At 36.5% G+C, this 23492-nt stretch overlaps 1 protein-coding gene across 1 annotated transcript; it reads right to left on the bottom strand.

Moving 5' to 3' along the window:
• Window positions 1-1577: 1577 nt before the first annotated feature.
• On the bottom strand, window positions 1578-20832 carry LOC144438605 (electron transfer flavoprotein-ubiquinone oxidoreductase, mitochondrial-like). Its single transcript, XM_078127702.1, has 13 exons — window positions 20798-20832; window positions 18932-19042; window positions 18552-18704; window positions 17580-17738; window positions 14548-14666; window positions 14170-14247; window positions 13017-13163; window positions 12180-12245; window positions 11500-11718; window positions 10370-10538; window positions 8595-8777; window positions 2685-2906; window positions 1578-2296 (listed from the first exon to the last, which is right to left on the bottom strand). The coding sequence occupies exons 1-13, from the start codon at window positions 20829-20831 to the stop codon at window positions 2133-2135; spliced, it is 1824 nt and encodes a 607-aa protein (XP_077983828.1). The 5' UTR covers window position 20832; the 3' UTR covers window positions 1578-2132.
• Between the last annotated feature and the right edge of the window lie 2660 nt (window positions 20833-23492).

The following is a 23492-nucleotide window of genomic DNA, read 5'->3' as shown; positions in this document are numbered from 1 at the left end:
CAAATGAAATTTAAATTGAAGACTAAGCAAGCATACGCACTGATAAGACTATAGTTAACCATGATCTGATGTGAGAGGCCTAAATAAGGCCTAAAATCAGAAATGTACCTGTACACCTGTAAAATTACTTCTCTGCCCGCTTTGAGTTGACAATTTTGGTATGTTCACAGTCACTGTAAAATGAAATGACATTAATGATACAGCTATGGGCCATTACTAGAGCTGCATTACTAGTATTTAGTTTAGTAACTACTGGGGGGGGGGGGGGGGGCCTAAGTCATATGATCAACAAAAACTGCCCAAAAAAAACTGACCACATATACAATGCCTCCTATGTTAAATTTAGTAATATATAGTACCAGTAGCTAATTGTTAGTTGGGATGATTTGTGTATTACATAGCCACAAAGAAAATTCATTTTAATATCAACATACATCTGTTGCTAAACATTATAGTCATTCTGTACAGGTATGTGACCATCTAAAAAGACTCATATGGGAGCATGAGCATTTCAATTGTGAATATTAAAACTTCCAAAACAACATATACCAAGTCCGTGTTTGTATAAAACTCAATAAATTGCCAAAAATTAAAAATGACATTTTTTGACCCACATCGCACACCTGTGATGCGATCATTTTGCTTTGAACATTTTCTAATTAGGCACCTCAATTAACGTCCCTACCAAATACAAAGTCAATTGGTCCAGCGGTTTTTGAGTTTAAGTTGTCCACACACAGACACACATACACACATACACACATACATACATACATACATACATACATACATACATACATACATACATACGTACATACACACATACACACATACATACATACATACATACATACATACATACACACACACATACATACAGACAGACAGACAGACACTTTGTCATGCCTATATAGCACTACTGAACCGTATCAGTTCAGTTGTGCTAAAAATGTGTAAGTTTGTTATTGTATCTACAATAACAAACTTTTCACTTTCTCTCTTTTTTTGCAATTTATTTACATGTAATAATAAACACAGACTTGGTATATGTTGTTTCTCATTCTGTTTTCAAGTAGGAAATCATAGTAGAGTGGTTTGATGAATAAAAAAATCCAAAATAAATACCCATTAGTCATCCATATGGCCACTTTAATACAAAGGTGCACATATTTACTTACCATTATGGAGAATATGTAAATGGTTGGACACTGAACTTAATTCATGAAAACATAGCTTTCTTATTTTGGGGCGATCATTTGTCCAATTTTGGCTAAATCAATTATCCAGCTGAATGAAGTAAAATATTGGTGAATATTATGGTTATACCTCCTCAAGCATAATTGATGAAAAATCGGGAAAAATAATGGTGATATGGAAAGTTTGGACTCATATTTCGAGCACCACAAAACCAGTGATGTAAATACAGGTTGTCGTGACCGTACTACAACCAGGGTATAAAATCCATATTTTCTGTTCAAAGACAATAACTTGGCTTGAGTATGATATAATACAAGTGATTTGATTTGAAGTGAAATCATGAAATGATATGAACCTCATCACTATTTATTCACCCAATAATTAAAATAACTGACAAACGGTCTTTAGTCTTTAATTTCTTTTCAAATTACCTGATGGTAAAATAATACAATTCACCAATTTTTAGGGGGGTTTCTTTACAAAAAGGAATTCTTTGATTTAGAAGTACATATAGGTCGTGCAAATAACACCATTATGCTGATAATGATAGTCACACTCATTCCATGTATGACAAGTAATCCACAGAACCAGAAAACTGTTATTTATAGAGTCCACCTAAATCTCCATGTCTTTCCTCTTCCAAAAAAAAGTGACAAATTTGTATTCACCAAAGGATTTGCTTGAATTGAAGAATGTTCATTGACTGTACAATATTATTCAAAACTACGAATTCACTGTAGGAGGTATTACTACATCCCATTGTATGATGGTCCAAAAACTGGGCAGTCACAGAACAAGGAAGCACAGTGTCCCATTGTATGATGGTCAAAAAAAGAGCAGTCACAGAATGAGGTAGTACTATATCCCATTGTATGATGGTCCAGAGAGAGAGAGAGAGAGAGAGAGAGATCAGTCAGTCACAGAATGAAGTAGCACTACATCCCACTGTAAGCTGGTCCACCACCAGCTTCAGGTACAACCCAGTTAATGTTCTGACTAGGATCTTTGATGTCACAGGTTTTGCAGTGGACACAATTTTGGGCGTTAATTTGAAGTCTTTGTCCATCTCCAGTTTCCACGGGCACGTATTCATAGACACCTACAGAGAGAAAGCAAGAGATAAAAAGAAATATAATGCATGTAATTGGTGTATGCATGTAAGCTTGGTAAGCCTGAACAGAAGCCTGCTGTACACTGGAACAAAGCATTGTGGGAAATTAGCAATGTTAGGTGCTCCTTTTCATTCTCACAATTGGCCTCAATCTTGTGTGGGCACTGTTTCAGAACCTGTAGACCTCCTTTTGTTTAATTCCCAGAATGGTGTACAGCACAGCTCTTCTCAGCCAGATTTGTTAATTTTCATTAATCTACTTAAGCGAGGTCACAGGATTGGTAAAAATGACTTTTCTGGTTCCCCTAGGCATAAGATAAAATCCACTTCAGCATAGTTCCACTTTTTTTTAAAGCTGTATATTACAAGCACTCACCTGCTGGACAAAACCTTTGTTCTGGACCATCATAGATGGCTAGGTTTCTATTGACAGGTACACTGTCATCTCTTAGTGTAAGATGTGCTGGTTGGTCATGTTCATGGTTTGTACCACTGAGAGCGACAGAACTCAATAGATCAAAACTGATCTCGTTGTCTGGTTTGGGATATTCTATTGGTTTGCATTCAGCTGCTGGTTTCAAAGATTCTGCATCAATACCTGCCAACAAATGATGGATAAATCAAACTGTCAGTACAGAATGAATTCAACTTGTGTTATACTAATACCACAAAGTATTGTTAACACAAAAAACATCTAAATAGTAGTTGACACTCATTGGGAAGATAAGACCACCAAGAACAATCCAGAAGCTGATATTTCTTATTTTTACTGTGTGTGTTTGCACCCAACATGAGATCTATCCAGGTCTGACATCAGTGGCTGAGGATGACGTACCCCTGGGAGGGAGGGGGGGGGGATTTACTCCCATAGAAAGGTGTATGGGTATGTGCCGCTCAAATGGGTCACCTTTTCATGAAGTAATCCCTAAACATGGGTAAATTTTTCATCTGAAAATTTCCTTGTCATGGGGTTGATAAGATAGCGAACCTCCCCATGCTTTAGAAAAATCTTCACACCAACAGAATAAAGGTAAATGACTGGAAGATTTTCCTCAAGATTTTTCTCTCACAACAATCCGTGATATACTTGATGCAATGCAACCCGGGGGATGCCATACTAGTCCTTAACTATGGATGTATTTGTGACTGGAACTCCCTAACAATGGGTCTATTTGTTGGCTTATACATGGGTAGATGTTTTCAACTTGGGTTGCACACCCCCCTATGAAAGTATTGGGAGTACCCCCCACCCCCACTCCATTCCAGGCCTACCTGGATAACTATATTAACACAATTACTCTAATAGAAACAGTCAACAGCATATTTTAACAGAAGTAGCTTAACAAGGCCTATATGTCACTTCCACATAGGTTCTGATCGATCCATGCCATCTCCGTGCTGATAAGTGAAAGTGAATGAAACAGTGCATTTTCTCTCTTTTCACATCCAAGTTTTTCTTAAACATAGTGAATTCACACGGTATCTGTTCTCTTTAACTTGCCAGTGTTGTACCAGAATGTGTACTGGGTATGGTTAAATTTGACTTAATAAAAGGTCTCTTGTCACTATATACTACCACTACTTTTATAAGAATTCCTTCTTTTATTTACCTTTGAAACTAAGGGAATACATTTGGACAATTTGTTATTTGTTCGTTATACATTTTATTTGACTATTAAAATCAAACACACCCCTAAACTAACCAGACCTCTTGTACAAACAGAACCATTCCATTGTAACTTACAGTTTCCACTGTACAAACACACATCTGCGGGTTTTATTGAATGCGAAAAACATCGCTATTCCTCCATTATGCTATACAGGAATCCCTGGGGACACATGGTCAACTGATTGAAGGTAGCCCAGAGACTATTTGGCTATTTTTTGTGTCTGAGATAGCCAATTCTCCGGGCTACATCGAAATCACCACAAATCAGGATTATTTTAGGGAGTCTCACCCTATTGCTGAACCAACTGTAACTCCCTAGCTTGAATACAAATGTGTATCTATTGTACAATCAGTCCATTGTTCTACATTCTTGTCAATGATACATACCATGGTTACCGTACGTATACTAGGGAGTCTAACCATATTCCTATCCCTACTCCTGACTCCCTAACTTGAATACAAATGCACATCTATTAGGTTCACAGTTGTACATTCTTACCCACAGGAATGCACTTGATGTAGAACAGAAAGTTACATGTTTGCCAAGTTAGGTAGTACTCAATTGCTATAGAGGTAATTACTCATTAAGTAATTGAAGATTCTAATCAATTAGAAACAGTGAGTTTACCACTCAGTCTTCAAAAGTCTGACAACAAGGCATTGTAACCAGAGTAAACATATTACACCTTGTTGGATTTTAACAGTAATTTGATTTGGTTTGATGAAAAGATTACATTAGACTAGTGTCTGCTATCCAGGGCTGCAATAGTCTTTACAGATCAACATTAGACTAGTGTCTGCTACCTTGGGCTCCTATCTAATAGTCTCTACAGATCAACATTAGACTAGTGTCTGCTATCATGGGCTGCAATAGTCTTTACAGATCAACATTAGACTGGTGTCTGCTATCCTGGGCTGCAATAGTCTTTACAGATCAACATTAGACTAGTGTCTGCTACCTTGGGCTCCTATCTAATAGTCTCTACAGATCAACATTAGACTAGTGTCTGCTATCATGGGCTGCAATAGTCTTTACAGATCAACATTAGACTAGTGTCTGCTATCCTGGGCTGCAATAGTCTTTACAGATCCACATTAGACTAGTGTCTGCTACCTTGGGCTCCTATCTAATAGTCTATACAGATCAACATTAGACTGGTGTCTGCTACCTTGGGCTACTATCTAATAGTCTATACAGATCAACATTAGACTGGTGTCTGCTACCTTGGGCTACTATCTAATAGTCTATACAGATCCACATTAGACTAGTGTCTGCTACCTTGGGCTACTATCTAATAGTCTATACAGATCAACATTAGACTGGTGTCTGCTACCTTGGGCTACTATCTAATAGTCTATACAGATCAACATTAGACTGGTGTCTGCTATCCTGGGCTGCAATAGTCTTTACAGATCAACATTAGACTAGTGTCTGCTATCCTGGGCTGCAATAGTCTATACAGATCCACATTAGACTAGTGTCTGCTACCTTGGGCTACTATCTAATAGTCTATACAGATCAACATTAGACTGGTGTCTGCTATCCTGGACTGCAATAGTCCATACAGTTCAACATTAGACTAGTGTCTGCTACCTTGGGCTACTATCTAAGAGTGACCCTATTTTTAAAAAAAAATGTTTCTCATTACTTTTTCATGGCAACTATGGGTCAGTAGATTGAAAAAAAAGAAGAAAAAATCATCTTCTCCATGTTTCTCTGTCTCTCCTTTTCCTCCTCTCTATCTTCTTTTTATTGGATTCCTGGTAACAAGCCCTGTCCCAGTTTTTCTACACAATTGGCATGTTCTCATCTCCTACCTGAATAACTTCTATCATGAAAGAAATGCTCTGTTTGTGAACAAGGGTTGTCATCGTCACCATGACTTTGATGACATAGACAATCCAGATACTTGCTTAATCATGCCAGAGAGGGCGCCGTTCCACAAAATATTAAGGACGGGTGAAAATAAAAATATTTTTTTATTTTTTGGGGTCGGTCGGATAATGAGCAACAGAAAAACAAAGGGTCACCCCAATAGTCTCTACAGATCAACATTAGATGTGTCTGCTATGCTGGGCTGCAATAATCTTTACAGATCAACATTAGACTAGTGTCTGCTACCTTGCGATACTATCTAATAGTATCTACAGATCAACATTAGACTAGTGTCTGCTACCTTGGGCTACTATCTAATAGTCTCTACAGATCAACATTAGACTAGTGTCTGCTATGCTGGGCTGCAATAATCTTTACAGATCAACATCATGTTTGTTGACACATCAAGGTTACACTTTACAGATTTCTAGCTTACCTTATCTCAAAGGTAACACCCACCACAACAAGTTGTTGCATGTCACAACCAAACATCTAAATTAATTAAGTCAACACATCTGACTGTAAATAACAAGTTGTTGCTACAACAGCCATCTAATACTGGGGTATTTAAAAGTATTGAAACCACAGTTAATGACAGCATGTCATCTTCTAGAACAGTTCATATTATTACTATACATACATTTTTTTTTTTCAAGTTAACGTTGGAAGCATTCCTTGAATTCATCACTATTTGCTTGCACTCTACACTGTACATGACAATGCTTTTAAAATCCATGTAACAGTATGGTACAACAAACCAAACATTTATTTGGGGGTCTGGGACACAAATATACAATGCTACTGAGTAGCAAATAACATTACTGGTATATATTGTCATGTAAATGAGACCTTTTACAATTGTCATTGGTAAATTGTAAAAAGCATGTCTTGTATGTGTAGTTAGGCGTAAAAAAAAATTGTGTGGTTCCAGTTACCCTACCCCAATTAGTTTTGCATGCCGACCCTAAATCCTTTTTTACGTATTCAAGAAAAAAATAATAAAATTGTGAACATTGTGAAGTCTCGCAAGAAATGGTCGATGCGGAAACTGACATCAACTTGAAAAGACAATATAAAACTGTTCTTCCAATCTGTAATGGCTGTACATCTGATGAGAAGAATCCAATAACACAGACATTATGGAAAACAATGGAAAACATAACTACCTGAACTAGACACGCACATACAGAAAAAAAAATCTACCTTCTAAAATTGAGCATAATATACCTATTCTAAAATTAAGTGTAATCAGACCCACACAATTTTTTTATTAGGCCTTAACTAACTTTTAAAAAAAAAACCCCTCTTTCCCCCCAAAAAAGGTTAAGTTTCCTTGGTACATGAAGGGGCTCGGTACAGTTCAAAATATCCCTTATTACACACCTTGGTGCATGAAGGGGTTCGATACAGTTCAAAATATACCTTATTACACACCTTGGTGAATTGAAGGAGCTCGGTACAGATCAAACAAGCCATTGAGAATGACATAGTCCCCGCTATGATTGGGTTTTAAGGAATTAGCACTACTCTGATCACGCAACAACACTTGTGAACCTAAATCAAACAGACTTAGATATGTTGTGTCTGCTTGTCAACATGGAACATGCCTACAGCAATAAAGGATTGGTCGGGTATGGGGGATCATATCAATATGAAAATGGATATGCAAATGTATGTCATAGAACACTGTCCTAATACCAACTCTGAATGAGATCTGTTCAAGCATGTCTGAGTTATGGCTTTGGACATGGAAAATTCACAAAACAATGGCTGCCAGGCAGCCATATTGGATCGTATCATGACGAAAATGGATATGCAAATGTATGTCATAGAACACTGTCCTAATACCAACTTCGAATGAGATCTGTTCAAGCATGTCTGAGTTATGGCTTTGGACATGGAAAATTTGCAAACAAAATGGCTGCCAGGCAGCCATATTGGATCGTATCACAATGAAAATGGATATGCACATGTATGTCATAGAACACTGTCCTAATACCAACTTTGAATGAGATCTGTTCAAGCATGTCTGAGTTATGGCTTTGGACATGGAAAATTTGCAAACAAAATGGCTGCCAGGCAGCCATATTGGATCGTATCACAATGAAAATGGATATGCACATGTATGTCATAGCACACTGTCCTAATACCAACTTTGAATGAGATCTGTTCAAGCATGTCTAAGTTATGGCTTTGGACATGAAAATTCACAAACAAAATGGCTGCCAGGCAGCCATATTGGATCGTATCATGACAACAATGAATATGCACATATATGCCATAGAACACTGTCCTAATACCAACTCTGAATGAGATCTGTGTGAGCATGTCTGAGTTATGGCTTTAGACAGGGAAAATTCGCTAACAAAATGGCTGCTAGGTGGCCATATTGGATCGTATCATAAAACAAATTGACATGCATATGTATGCCATAGCATGTTGCCCCTGTACCAAGTTTGAAAAAAATCGGTACAGGCATCTCCAAGAAACGGCTGCGGACGGACGGACGGACAGACAGACGGACGGACGGACGCACGGACGGACGGACAGACGGAACCCAATCCATAAGTCCCCGTTCCGGACTTCGTCCGCGGGGACTAAATATACCTTATTACACACCTTGGTGCATGAAGGGGTTCGATACAGTTCAAAATATAACTTATTACACACCTTGGTGGAATGAAGGGGCTCTTACAATGTTAATACCTCAATAAAATACTTAGCACATGTTGAAATCTTACATTTGTGTTTCATTGTCCATGGTTCCTTTCCTCGTAACAAGTACACAAAGAGTCCAGTGTATGCCATAGTTCCATAGACACCTAGTGGAGTGTGGAATGATGGTCGCACATTTCTGACCTGTTTCAATTCACTCCAAATCCAACTGTTCTTTATACTGCTTTCATATTCATTCACACATATACCTGGATGGGTGATGAAAACACACACATGGGTTAAATATGGTTAAATATGATACTTGTACAGTTACTAATCATATGTAAGATCATATTAAACCATCCAAAATATGACACTGGTAATTTGGCCTTCGGTTTACTACGATAGACACAAACTAAATCTATTGTTCTCAAGGTAGTAGATTACACAAGTGGGTGATAGCAGTTCCTCTGTTTTGCGATTCTAATCGCCATGTGATCAACATAGTATAAACATTGGAAGTCCCAAAACAGCACTGTAAGTTCACGGAACTCTAAATAAACTAGTTTTCAGAGATGCCTCTCTACTGAGACTTAAGTTTAATTAAACCAACATCCATTCAATAGCTTATCACTGTTGCATCAACATGTTGCGACAATAGTTTTCGTTTGTGTCTATCTTAGAAAACTACCAGGGTAATATTTTGTATGTTGTCAGATATATTTACAAGGACACATTAGACATAAACTTTTCAACTTTCCAAAAAAAATATTGGGTTGGAAACAAAATGAAGTTATTTTCAAATGTTGTATCACTTTGTATCTCTGTATCACATATGACTATGCCATGATAAAGGTGGAATATTGTAATGTTGAGGGTTGGCTGATAGGGTAGGCGGGTTTGGGTGCAGGTTCATAGGCTGGGTAAACTATTTGTTTGAAGATAGTCTGCTATTAAGGAATTTATGGCAAGGCTGTGGGTGCACATCTGTTTGACTGTAAATTACTACCTTTTGTATAACAGATGGTTGGTTTTCATGAGACACTATTATTTATAGTTCTTGTGCTAAATGCATGTTCTCATGTACGGTGTCACGAAGGAGACAACTGTACCCGTAACAATACAAAAACTAACAGTAGCATTCTAATCACAATGATAATTTATGACACACTCTTTGTATTTGTCTATCAAACCTTGTCCCTCCACTTGCTTGGTTAGTTGTAAACAAAAAACAAACAACACACACATTGGCCTTGGATAAAACTTTCACATTCAGCCACTGAGGGCGCTGTTTTGCATTAAACAATGGCATTTGGGATATGGTATTAAAAGAAGCCACCACCTTTAATATACTGATCAAACATTACTTTCAATTTTGATTCCTACCTTGTGTTCCTGATATCAGATTCCCCATTTGATTCCTACCTCACATTTCTGTTATCAGATTCCCCATAATTTTCCTACCTTCAGTTTCTGTTCTCTGACTTCCATATAAGATTCCCCACCTTGAGTTCTGTTCTCAGATTCCCCATAAGATTCCTACCTTGTGTTTCTGTCATCAGATTCCCCATAAGTTCCCTGCCTTGTGTTTCTGTTATCAGATTCCCCCAATAATTTTTCGACCTTGTGTTTCTGTTCTCAAATTCCGATAATTTTCCTACCTTGAGTTTCTGTTCAGATTCCCATAATTTTCCTACCTTGTGTTTCTGTTATCAGATTCCCCCCATAATTTTCCTACCTTGTGTTTCTGTTATCAGATCCCCCAATAATTTTCCAACCTTGTGTTTCTGGTCTCAGATTCCCCCATAATTTTCCTACCTTGAGTTTCTGTTATCAGATTCCCCATGCATAAGTTTCCTACCTTGCGTTTCAGATGTCAAATTCTCGTTGGTAAGTTTTTCAAAGATACTTTCAGCAGCAATCATGCCACTTTTCATTGCGGTGTGTGTTCCTTTGATCTTGGGTACATTCATAAAGCCAGGACTACAACCAATCAGTACTCCACCTGGGAATGCCAACTTAGGGATAGACTGGAATAAATCATGAATATATTTTTAGTATTCATTGCATCAATAACACCTGGACAACAGCCAATCAAAACACATCCTTGGAAATGAGAGCCAGGAATTAACAAACAAACAAAAACTTATCTCCAACCAAGTCAATATTTTTCAAAATCAAGAGGACAGATTCTGAAATTGCAATGTTGCGATTCGAAGTGGCTATATCTTAATTCTAGGTACACAGAGAGGCTACTACATATCATCTGTATAAAACACAACAGTTAGATTGCCATATCTTGTACAATATTAGTAGGTCATAAGAGATGGTTAAAGCCACAGTAGTGTTTACCAACTATTAGCACCATTTTAATATTACAGTTACAGTATCTCTACCCTTACACCCTCAAGTGACAAAAATAAAGTAAATTAGATCAGTGCAACATCTGTGCATTCACATGTTTGACCACAGTATTGGTGACTGCAATTTCAAGTGAAATACAACAATAGCAGGTGAAACATGTGATATCGTATTACATCAATACATCACACATATTTTTTGACCAGTATTAGTTTTATTCTTGTACTCATGATTGACCTCTTATAGGCAAGGGTGGGACAGGGATGGGGAGTTGGGAATGCATATTGCTGATGGTCTTCTCTGAAAACCTTCCCCATTGAGGGCCCTAGCATCGTCACAATATTCTCTTGCAATCTTTTGAAATTAGGTATAGGAAGTGTAGAACTACAGTATGGGTTAATAGCCTTATCTGAAAACCTCAATCGTTGAGGGCACAAGCACACACAGAGTATGGCATTCTCGATCCATCCTTTGAAATGAGGCACAGAAAGTGTGGAACTAAAGTATGGGATGGTGTTTTTACCTGAAAACCTCCCTCATGAGGACACTAACAGTGTATGGTATTCTCTCTTTACTCTTTGAAATGAGGTAAAGAAAGTGTGGACCTACAAAATGGGATCGTAACCTCACCTGAAAACCTCCCTCATTGAGAGCCCTAGCACCGTATGATATTCTCTTTCCACCTTCTAAGGTTGGTTGAATTGTTGGATGATGTTTGAACCGTTGGAACTCTTTAAATGGACTGATGTATGGATTAGTGTAGTCTAACCCGACTACAAATCCTAGCGATATCATTGGACTGCCCTCATCAAGGTGATAGAGAAAGGATCCTCCGTATGTAGTACGATTCTGTGAGAGAAATAAATACACATGTCGTTATCACTGGTACTGCTAACAGAAAGTCATTTAGCTTCAGAAGGTGCAGTTTGGATTAGGATTCAAATTTAGGCCTGAAAACCAGTTGTCTGTTAGAGCTATAGAAAAACTGTCCTGAACAAAAGAATGGTCCTATAAGCCTTTTTTTTTTTTGGGGGGGGGGGGGAGGTTTAAAAATTATACAGTACTTCACGTTACATTGTCATTTTCAAATGTCATTTCATGCACAGCAAAGTTATGAGAGAATAAAATTAACCCAAATCACTGAAATATCAACGTTAAACAAATATTCATAGAGAGAAGGTAAATATTTTATTTTGGTGTGATTAGTGGCTCTGCACAGACACATAGAAACCATTGTAATACCCCACCCCCACTCCCACCCTCGATGGACGATGGACAATGCCTGAATTGGGGTTTACAAGAGTACTTACCAATGGCCATCCTACAGTATGTTCAACTCGGCCTGGAAAGTGTTTTGCAGGATCTATTTCCCATACCTATAAATCAAAATAAAATGTTATTGCTGGTACAGAGAATTGATAGATTTGAAAACTACCTGCTGGGATATCATTTCTAACAGGCCATTACAGACTGCAAACAGGAAATTGAGAATACAACGCCCTCGCTCAAATTGGGGGTATCATCACCTCATTGTACCGCTTTGTTCCTTAGTATTCTGTAGAAATCTATATCAGGAATGTTTTTTGCATTGCTCAGACATCAAGGAAAGCAGCAGTGCGCTGTGATTAACTGAGTAACCTATACCATGTGTACCCCCCAAGGTATACACAGACAGGAAGTAGAGCGCCACCAAGGCAAATTTTGATTAAGAGTATTCCTTATGTGTAGTAAACACACTAGGTCTATCTTCTCACCACATGAAATTTGAAATAGCCATTCACTATCTTAAAAGGTTAGGTAGATCGGTTCATCAAACACTTATACTGGAAAGCTATGAACTGTATCACCTGCACTGGGATTTCGTTTGGGAGTATATGCTTTATAGAATGAGATGAACAAACTCATCAAATCAAAAGCCATGTGATAATACACAAGCTTTTACTTATATGGACTACCGTAATGCAAAAAGAACCAACACATTCTAGATAAAACAGCGAGGAAGAGAGTTTCATGTCAACTGATACAAATTGTACATTTGTTACTTCACAAGTACATCGACTTCTTGAATAAATTCGCCTTTCCTGTGATGTACTAGTATCCAATTTCTTACAAAATATGTTGATGAAACTTAAGGCCTGAGATCTTACCTCTTTGATTCCTATAGCATAGGTCTGTGGTTGGCAGTCTTTACGTAAATCAAGTTTTTTATAAAGTTGTTTGGCTAGGTGACCATGGCAACCTTCCCCAAATATTGTGACTTTGGCATGAAGTTCCATACCACGTTCAAATGTTTCCTATTGAATCAAAGCAACATATTAATGAGTCCAATACTTAGTGGTAAGTATTCAAATCCTTCCATTGCAAAATATTCAATGTTGTACTGTAGTTCTGTATATTTAAACAATAATGTACGCCCTCCCAGCCCATAATGGACGAAAGCAAACTTTGCACTCCATAATGGGCGCGGCTGTCGCCTCGCCCATTATGTCGTTCAAAGTTTGCTTTCATCCATTATGGACTAGGAGGACGTACATTATTGTTATTATTTTATAGTTTTGCCAATTCCAGTGAATTTGTAGACCGAGAAACGCAAAACAACGTATAATATACACAGCGCTGAACATCGTCGGCCATGTTCGGCCTGGAAGCTGAATACTAATCATAGCGACACACGTACGTACATACACGTACACACACATATACACTCCAATGAACTGCTGTGAACACAAATTTGTTTCATGAATGCGTTGTATTTTTAAACAGTAGAAATGACAATCATAAGTAACAACATGCATTTCGAAAAAATACCTAGTCGTATGAAGAAACAGAACAAAAAAGCTTGTATTGTTATGCTCGTTCCGGGGCCGCAATGCCCAATAACGGAGTACATTATCAGTAATAATGTACATCGATGACGTCACAAAATTCACTGGAATTGGTAATGCTATAATATAATTCACAATAAAGATGAAGTCTTGCAATGTGTCATATATCAGTTACCCATCTTGCAGTGATTTTCAAAAGTGTCACACGAGGGCGCCCCAGATGAGGAAAATTGAGGGCTAAATCATATGGCCATACATGAAGCAGTCAACAAAATGCAGCTATAACTTGAGTTCCTGAAAATTAATTGATGCGAAACACAGTCAAATTTTTGACCAAGATCTCTACAATAGTGGTGTAATCTATGGCAACACTTTCAGTCTATGCTGGTGATTTATAGCCAAGAAGAATGACAGCAATTATCAGAACTTATTAATATGGTGAGATTGCTAAGTTTGAGAGGACAACCAATCCTACCTTAGGTGAACCATCCTTAGCAATTCCTACATCAGAAGTAGCTATTCCCTTGACACTGCCATCTTCATGGAAAAGAACCTATGGAATGGAGAAAGATTAGTGATCATTCTACAAAATTCTACATTGTAATTCTGATGTTCTAGAATAAAAGCTTGTTGAAGCAGCCATATGGATTGGGTATTTATTTCGTATTTTTAATATATAAGCAATTTTATTATGGCTTCCTACTTGAAAAATCAAAATGAAACAACATATGCCAAGTCTTTGTTTGTAATTCAATAAATTGCAAAATATTAATAAATGTGTAAAAGTGTTTGTTAATTTACATACAATAACAAACTTTTCACATTTATTTTTTATTTTTTGCAATGTACGTACCTCACTTGCAGGATAACCTGGATAAATCTCAACACCGAGGGCTTCAGCTTGCTCTCCTAACCACTTGACCAAGTTGCCTAGTCTCACGATGTAATTACCATGGTTGTTCATCGGAAGACCTATGGGAAGGAAAGATGGAGGGTCTGCTGCAATGTTAGTTCCTTGTTGCATAACTGGGGAACTTCTTGGGCAATGCCATACACAGAAGGGTGCTAAGCTTGCTTTTAGTTTCAACATACATGCAAAGCTGTAGGAATTCAGACACACCATCCAAATTGACGATAAGGTGAATCAAACCACTGACTCTGTAATTGTCAAAATTTGCAGTAATATTAAATTTTACCATTTGACCCTTATTGGTTTTATCAAAAATAATAATTTGACAATGAATTTTGTCATATATTGGCTTATCACGAAAAAAGAACATGTTAATATCAAAATGAAATCCTTTGAATTATTTGAGAACCAATCAAATGTCTCATTTGTGTACACTCATTTAATATCAAACTTTTGTGACTTTTAGATGTAAAAAAACATAGTAGGGCACTTACGGTCAAAGTTGACGTACAGAATTTTCATAAATCAATAATTTTAAGGCAATCAGTGGGTTTCACCTGCATAAAGCAGGGCTCATTTAATTCAAAAACTGCTAATGATATCCAAGCAATCAGGCTCGACTTGTAGCACCCTCCTGAAGCCAACCCAGCAAGCACACCAGTTACAAGTACAATGCCATCAAACTCACACAACATAACGTTGGGAAGGTCACCTTCTTTTAAGAAACTATCCAAACCTGTGTTGTCTTCTAAAAGAGGGAATGAACCCACTCTTACTCCTGTCTGTGTTCTTTCATGACATGTACACCAACAATAATGTCATCATGCAATAAGCAATTCTATAACACCTGTGGAAAAAAAGACTTGAAGCAACAGACAAATAAATAACAATGCAATGTGTTAGTCTATTTGCTTTGATGCAAACATGATTGAAATTTTTAGTATTCATTGGCAATGTACTGTCTTGTATGTATGGAAGAGAATAGATGGAGAGTCAGATGTTTGTTTGTTTGTTTGTGTATTCTTGTCTGGTAAGTTGAGCGATAAAAACAAAGAAAACATTTTGGTCATATGTTTACGGAAACATGGAAGTGTTTGGTATGTGTAAAGGTGTTTGAAAGATGGAATAGAGTGGTGGAGTTACAAATTGATGATAACACAATTTTAACACAAACACTCATTTTACTTTTGGGTGTTGTACGTATGTGGTACTGCAACTGTGAACATAATATGTTTAGGGACGAGATCAATAGTTCAATGTAGGATAAAAAAACTGAAATCTTAATTTAGGTTTCACACCCCCCCCCCCCCCCCCCATTCTAAATTGGCCAAAATTGCAAAATCGTTTCAGACAGCAAAACAATTTTAAATCTGTGTAGTAGTATGTAGTGCTATGAATACAAAAACACTATGTAGTGAGGAATAAAATAGTTCGATTTTTGACAATTTAATGTATTTTAGTGCCATGCATTTACTATAGCGAAAATTCTTCCATTTTTCAATATTTGGGATACAAACTTGAAACAGATTCCATTAAAAAATAAATAAAATTGATTTTTGTATGATGAGAAGTAAAATGGCTCAACCCCCCCCCCCCCCTCACCCCCCAGTAAAAGAATTTAGTCTTTTATCCTACATTGAACTATTGATCTTGCCCCTCATTATATTGTGATATAATGTGAGGAGTGTACAGCATTATTAAGGAGATAGCTCAAGCTCAAGTACAATTCAGAATGACACATAATTTCCACTTGTTGTGCACAGTTCATACAGAGAGCATTTAACATACAAACTGATCATATGCCAGTGTGCTGCGATAAAACTTGATATATATGTTAGTTATAATTTGCATACAAAGCAAGAACATAAATCAACACAACCTGACTCTGGAAACTTTACCAATAAATAAACATGACAACAGGTCAAGAATGGAATATTTGAAATGTATACTACAGTATTGAACAAGTCTAGCACACACTTTAGCTGATTGACTTTTCAAATGTGCCCCGCCCCCACTTACAAAAGTATTGAATCTTTTGTTTTTCTGAAAAGTCAGAATATATAGCACACTGCTTCTTCACAGCTATTCCTGTTGTTTCACTGTGACAACTGACCACTACTTTACACTGTAAAGACTTTGTACCAGCCCCTGTTTTCACAAAACAGTACAACAGACCTGTTGTACACTGGTTATTTCTGATTGTGAATATTTCATATCAAGGTACCATGGAATCTATGACTGTCAGTCCATTGTAACTACTTTCCTGAAACCCCCTTGAAAAAAAAATTGGGGGTTAGGGTCATTTTCTAACACTTTCATCTATTTTCTTAGACTGTAAGATACACCGTGACCTTTCACCCTCATCGGTCTCCTCTCACTAGGGGTTGCCTGATGTTTGAGGGTGCCCCGTCACGGCGTACCTTACACAAGTTACAGACTACTATTTTCTAAGACTGATCCAGCAAATGTCTAGTAACTACGAACACAACCTCTATATCCATATAACACTACTATACATGTATATGTTCTTCACAATAACCAAATTACTTCTCGCCTGGACATGATCAAATTCACAATAAAATATCAAATTCCACCACTGTCCTGTAACTATCTACACAGTCCCTACGTTCACATTCACACACATAATACAACGAAAATCATGAAACATGAACTAAAACGGGGGCCATTTCTCAACACTTTCATTCATTTTCTAACAATGATTCAGCTAATGTCCTGTGCCTACCAACACCAGCCCCTATATCCTCACTCACACATACGATAAATATTTTCCACAATAACCAAATCACTTCTAGTCTTGACATGTTCAAGTTCACAATAAATACCAGATTCAACCACTGTATTGTAACTATCAACACAGCCCATTCATCCCTGTATAATAAACGTTCTCCACGATAGAAACCAAATCATTTCTAGCATGGACACGTACAATATCACAATTCAAAGTACTTTAATACCTGGGAGCATTGGTATAGGTATTCTTCTTTTCTCTGTCAGTAGTCCAAATTTGTCTTCTTTTACAGGTGTATGAAGTGGTGCTCCTTTTTCCTTCCAGTCTGGTATGAGTTCATTTAATGCATGGGGTTCTAGACATGCACCTGATAGAGTATGTCCACCTACATATATATATACATAGAAAACATATCAACATACTATCTTTATCTCAGAGTGTCTATGCAACTGAGAAACTTTACTGTGTAATTCACAAAATATTAGGAGGTCTCTGCTATCAATATTGCATTGAACACTGGTCTCCCCAATGAGATACCTTCATCAATAATTCTGTCAATTGATGAAATACATAATATGTATCACTATAGTTTAGAATCTTATCTATCATTGATCACACTCATGTTATGGTACCACAAGTGACAACGATTCTCTGAAATATGCAAAACTTGAGCCAAGATCATGGAACATATATATTCATAGTACGCTAGTAAATATGTACACTATATCTGCTAGTAAGCAGTGTGCCCTCTAAGCAAATTTGGAGCACCACTAAAACACAGCAATTTCTTGAGAACAACAACAATTTGAAGTTCCCCTATACTGTGTTGTGACTTACAAGAAAACCAGTTTTTCTGATTTTGACCCAATAATTTTGTTTTTTTTTATTTATAGGGCAAACTTCTAGCAAGTATGATTTTTTCCTAACCATAAAGAGCAGTTTCAAAATTCATTATAACCCATATTTACACATTTCTATATATATTTTCTATAGTTTAGGGAGTCCTACTTTTCATTAACATTTTAAAGGTATGTCCATTTTTTCTATAACAGACACACAAAATAAATAAATGAATGAATGAATGAATGAATAAATAAATAAATAAATAAATAAATAAATAAATAAATAAAATAAATAAATAAAATAAGAGAAATATTGAGAACATGTTATTGCATTTTGATTAAATCTTAGTTCTTACCTATTTCCGAAGCTTTTTCCACCAAACAAACCCTGAGATCAGTGCCTTTCTCTTCACATAACTGTTTGAGTCTTATAGCTGCTGATAACCCAGCTGGACCACCACCAACAATTACTACATCGGCCTCATCACCATACCGCTCCATATCAACATCTACAGACAAAGATATACATACTAAGTATTCACTGAAAGTTTTCAGTCATGGCTGGAGTCAGTACTATGACAGAACCCCATGACATACTTGGGGTATTTAAGTGATGCATGCTGACCAGAAACAATTCTTGGCCTAATTTATAGATTTTTTCTTTCATATTGAAATGAGAAATTGTGCCAAAAGTACTACAATTTTTGATGAATACCAGACTATAAGATTTCATTACCTTTCCATCTTTCATCACCTTCCCGTGGTACTATGCTATAATGGGTTGTAATTTTAGGTGTTGTAACATCACTGGATAACCATCTACTGGATGATCTAAGCAATGTATACACTATAAAATCAAAAACATAAGACAATCATTTTATCAATTTACATCAATGTTACATAGTGTATCCAGTAAATAAAAAACACAAAACAGTACAGTAGTTTATTTATGTACATTTGTATGTGTTTAATGTCTCTCTTACAAAAAAAACAACAACATCATACATGAACCAATTGATGTGCTGAGTTCCAACATAGACCCTCCACCCACAGAGAAGTGGAGTGTCTATGGTGGTGGTGGTGGTGGTGGTGGTGGTGGTGGTGGTGGAGGTGGTGGTGTTGGGTGGGTGGGTGGGTGGGGGTGGTCTATGGTTCAAACTACAAAAAAAAATGTACATGCACACATCTAGGTTTTTACCACATCTTGAAGACATAATACTGCTATATTGTCTTTCTGCTGTTACATTTTTTTTATGATTATAAATCTAATAATATGCCAAACAGATAACTTACAATAGTTTTCATTGCATATCTATTATCATGACTATCAGCAAAATTACATAGTATTTAAAAAATATTAAATAAAGTAATTCTTTATGTTGTTTGACCAAGAAAACTAAACTTTCTTTTCAAAATACAAACTTCTGAGAATTGTTCACATGCTGATTGCTTGTTCAAAATCCTGCAGATATAAATGATTGATATAATGTGACTACTGTATTGAAAGTAGTGACTATCTTATCAGTTAGCTTTAATTATGATGCCGGTCTTGTCTCCAGTATAAACATTTCAAGTAACTGATTTGAATTTAACAAACTCAATGCTATAAATTTAAAGGAATGTGAACAAAAAGAACAAAAATATAAAGAAATACACAGTCACAAACAATGATATTTCTCTTGAATTTTAGACATATGTTGGTAAATATTAAAAAAATATTTGGGTCTGCAAAATCCAAATCCGTAGTACTGTTTCAAGTATTAAACCTTCTCAAGGTATGTAAAATATTTGGGTTTGGTATAACTTAAAACTTAAAATTGAACAAATCCTGACATTAGCAAGAAAACCTGACTGGTGATATGTGGCTGTTGGGATGGTTATGTTTGTCCTTGACAATTTCCCCTCCACTACCTATTGTCTATGGTTTGTCTTCAGAGATTAATTATTCACACAGGTTAACCCTATTTGGTAAGGTCAAACGGTCAAACTGGGGTCAAAGTTCAGTCAATGATGTAGACAAGGTACGTACTAAAATCAAAATAGACAGTTACTCATTTAATGGAATTTGGAAGTCGTCAATGGCTCTTTTGAATGCTGTGAACAACTGAACTGAAAAAAAAATGTTTTTGTTGTCCTATTCATTTATTATTTGTGTATCTATTATTTTTTTTATTATAATCCTAAATATACCCATTAATTTTGTGACGTAACGCCAACTGGACTCCCAAGTTACGAGTTACAGCATTTGAGACAAACTACATGTATGTATGAATTAAAACCACGCATAATAACAATATTTATCAAATTATATTCATAAAATTGTGAATGATGCGATATAACATCATGGCTTCACATACATTCTTCTGCACAAAAACCCTAACTGAAACTTGTGTATGCGGGGAGGCTACTCTAGATATGTGATTGTGAGACATCGATGTGTACGTAAACGCACTGCCTATGTTCAACGTGGCTGGGGATCTCAAACCATACAAAACAGGTATTAATACTCTAAGACTGAGTTAATACGAAAATGATCAAATCAAAACAAATCAGTATCGAATGTAGGTTGTACTTCCATTATATTATACCTGGTATTACTTACCGGTTTTGCTCGGACGCTTTAGAATCGCCGCCATCGTACTTTTGAGTTTTGTAATGAACTTACGACAGTTACGTACCACTTGGGGGCAGTCATAAAAAGTCAAGATTCTCTTCCTCCTTTGGAAATGTATATCTGATATCTTTTCACAAAATGTCAGAAGACTCAAGCTGAGTTTTGTTTACAATACAGTGAGATTATTTTGTGAGAATATAGATGAACATTTTAAATATGGACCGTTTTACGACACAACTTACCCGGATGTCAACGTGTGTTACACAAACTACGTGCAGCGAGGTCACGTCAGTACGAATGGGGCAATATTGTACTGACTTTATCTGTTGGAAACAATTGTCTTGTAGTTCTGCGGGCACATTCTGATGTTAATAAATGAAAATGTCTATGTTAGGAAGTAGCATGGAAATGCCATCACTGATAAACTGACTTATGATTGTTGTCCGCAGTGGGCGTGGAAAGTGCAAAGTCGATCACCGTGCACCACTATCAGTGCACCATGAAGTCATCCATTCATTCAATCACCCTGTCATCATCATGTATCGACGTGTAAACAAATATTTCTCAAAGGGTGCTTCTAGCTAATATTTTAGTTTTACCAGGTCAAGTCGGGTTTTTAGTTCACTTCTTTTTTCCGTTTATTATTGGCCCAGTTTGATCTGTCTGAGACGTCATCCCAGATTTGATTATCGCTGTCATGGCAACTAGACCCTTGGGTACGTGAGGTCATGACGAGTTCATCATAACCTGGATTAGTAAGCCATTCGTCCAATCATGTGACACAAAAAGTCCAGTTTCTCATCAATATATTATCATGAAAATGACAACATTTCATATTGGAAATATATTGATTGTATGGTTTATTAATATTAACCAATATAATTTTATATGGTAATTTGCCCCAGCATAGACCGGTAATAGCATAACAGCTCCCCAGGTGCATAAATCCATACTGTGCACCAAGGTGTCTTCTCATTCTACCAGATACTATTTGTACATCTTGGTTGATTGGGAGGCAGCAGTGGTTAAAATCTTGTTGCTCATGGACTAAACGACCAATGTTATGATGGGGATCAAGGAGAAGTTGGTTTAGAACAAAAGAATGAACATCAAATTCAATCCGTGTGTCTCCACTGATAAAATAGCACTAATACAAGAAATAAGGATTGAATCATGTGCCTTTAAGCTACTCAGAAACAAAAGGCAGTGAATGTAGTTAGGGGAAAGATCATCATTACTTCATTGTTGTAAACCACACCCTCTTTTCAAGCACTGGACCAAGACCCATCACCTTAAAGAGGCTGTCCATAGTTAATATTTATTAGCATATTTGTGCTCTGGCTTGTGACAATACATTACTTGTGCATTATCAAACCCTTGTAAATCATTATCATTACTGTTTGCACATATCTATGGTTCAATGTGAGCAAAGGGTGTAAACTCCAGGTTGCAACATACAATGTCACAATGTTTTTGAGAGGTCAATACCAAGGCCTTCCACTGTAATGACAGAACTTGATAGATACAACACTAAAAATTTAATATTGACTTCTGAGATTCTTACTCACATTGCGTTAACAACCATCAATGTATTTTAGACAATGTACAGGAAGATAAAATTCAGAGACAAAATCATTTGTAATATACCAATTTATTTTTTCTTGGGTAATTTTACATGATACACTTCGTTTGGGAAAATTATCATACATAGTAATTTTCACTCCATATAATGAAATACAGATCAATCATTACAAAAGTTTGAGTTCATTGCTAAAAGGAAATTGCTGTTTAACTTTTTTTTTTATACAATGTTGTGTTTTATCTGGGGAGGGGTTAAATTGTGTACCCAAAACCACTGAAATATTATTGAAAGGAATCCAACACACGAGCAACTTTTTTGACACAACGTCATGTGTTGATGGTTTGATCATTTCATTATTTTGTGTCCCACATCATTGCTTCTATAGCAGTATAATTCTCAGGAAACATCTGTATTGTTCACATTATTATGCAAATTTCAAGATAATTAAGTGGATAATATGCATAGCCTTTGGTTTACTAAGATAGGTGCAAACTAAATATATTGTTCGTCAATGTGGTAGATCACACAAGTGGATGATAGTGGTTCTTCTATTGTTCCTCTTGTTCTGTGATCAAGATAGTGTAAACATTGGATACTAAAACAGTACACTGCAAGTTCATGAAACTCTGTCAATAAAACTCTGCAAGGCCTCCCTGTTGAGAGTATAATAAACCAACATCCATTCAATAGATTAAGTCATCACTGTTGTATCAACATGTTGGAACAATAGTTTTAGTTTGTGTCTATCCATAGACCCTCCAATGAAGTATGTATGAATCAAAATTGATCACAACATAGATTCTGAAAACTTTGTAAATGTGTGACTGTATAGCTCAAACTGAAGTACACACTTTGGACTGACTGACTGACCAACAGATGGACCCTTGACTGACCTAAAGCAAATACATTGAAACACTAACTAAGTGGTCTGCAGCAAGCATTGCCAAATATTGATACTGTAACATCTTACTACATTTATACACATATAACTTTTTGACTTCCTAGTAGTAACTAAAATCTAGGGTCTATCTTAGTAAACTGAAGGCTCAACTACCAGAGTAATATCACACATTCATATTAAAATATGTGCAAGTACTAATG

Source organism: Glandiceps talaboti, chromosome 8 (assembly GCF_964340395.1).
Source record: "Glandiceps talaboti chromosome 8, keGlaTala1.1, whole genome shotgun sequence".
Lineage (NCBI taxonomy): Eukaryota > Metazoa > Hemichordata > Enteropneusta > Spengelidae > Glandiceps > Glandiceps talaboti.
The sequence above is the reverse complement of the archived record's forward strand: the minus strand, read 5'-3'. Positions and strand labels throughout refer to the sequence as shown.

Bases quoted from the DNA above. Each gene is read 5' to 3' on its own strand.
- LOC144438605 (XM_078127702.1), bottom strand. From the start codon at position 20,831: ATGGCGGCGATTCTAAAGCGTCCGAGCAAAACCG. The intron at 17,739-18,551 runs GTAAGAACTAAG...ATATATATGTAG, and splicing joins GGAAAAAGCTTCGGAAATAG to GTGGACATACTCTATCAGGT. The intron at 13,164-14,169 runs GTAGGATTGGTT...TTGATTCAATAG, and splicing joins CTAAGGATGGTTCACCTAAG to GAAACATTTGAACGTGGTAT.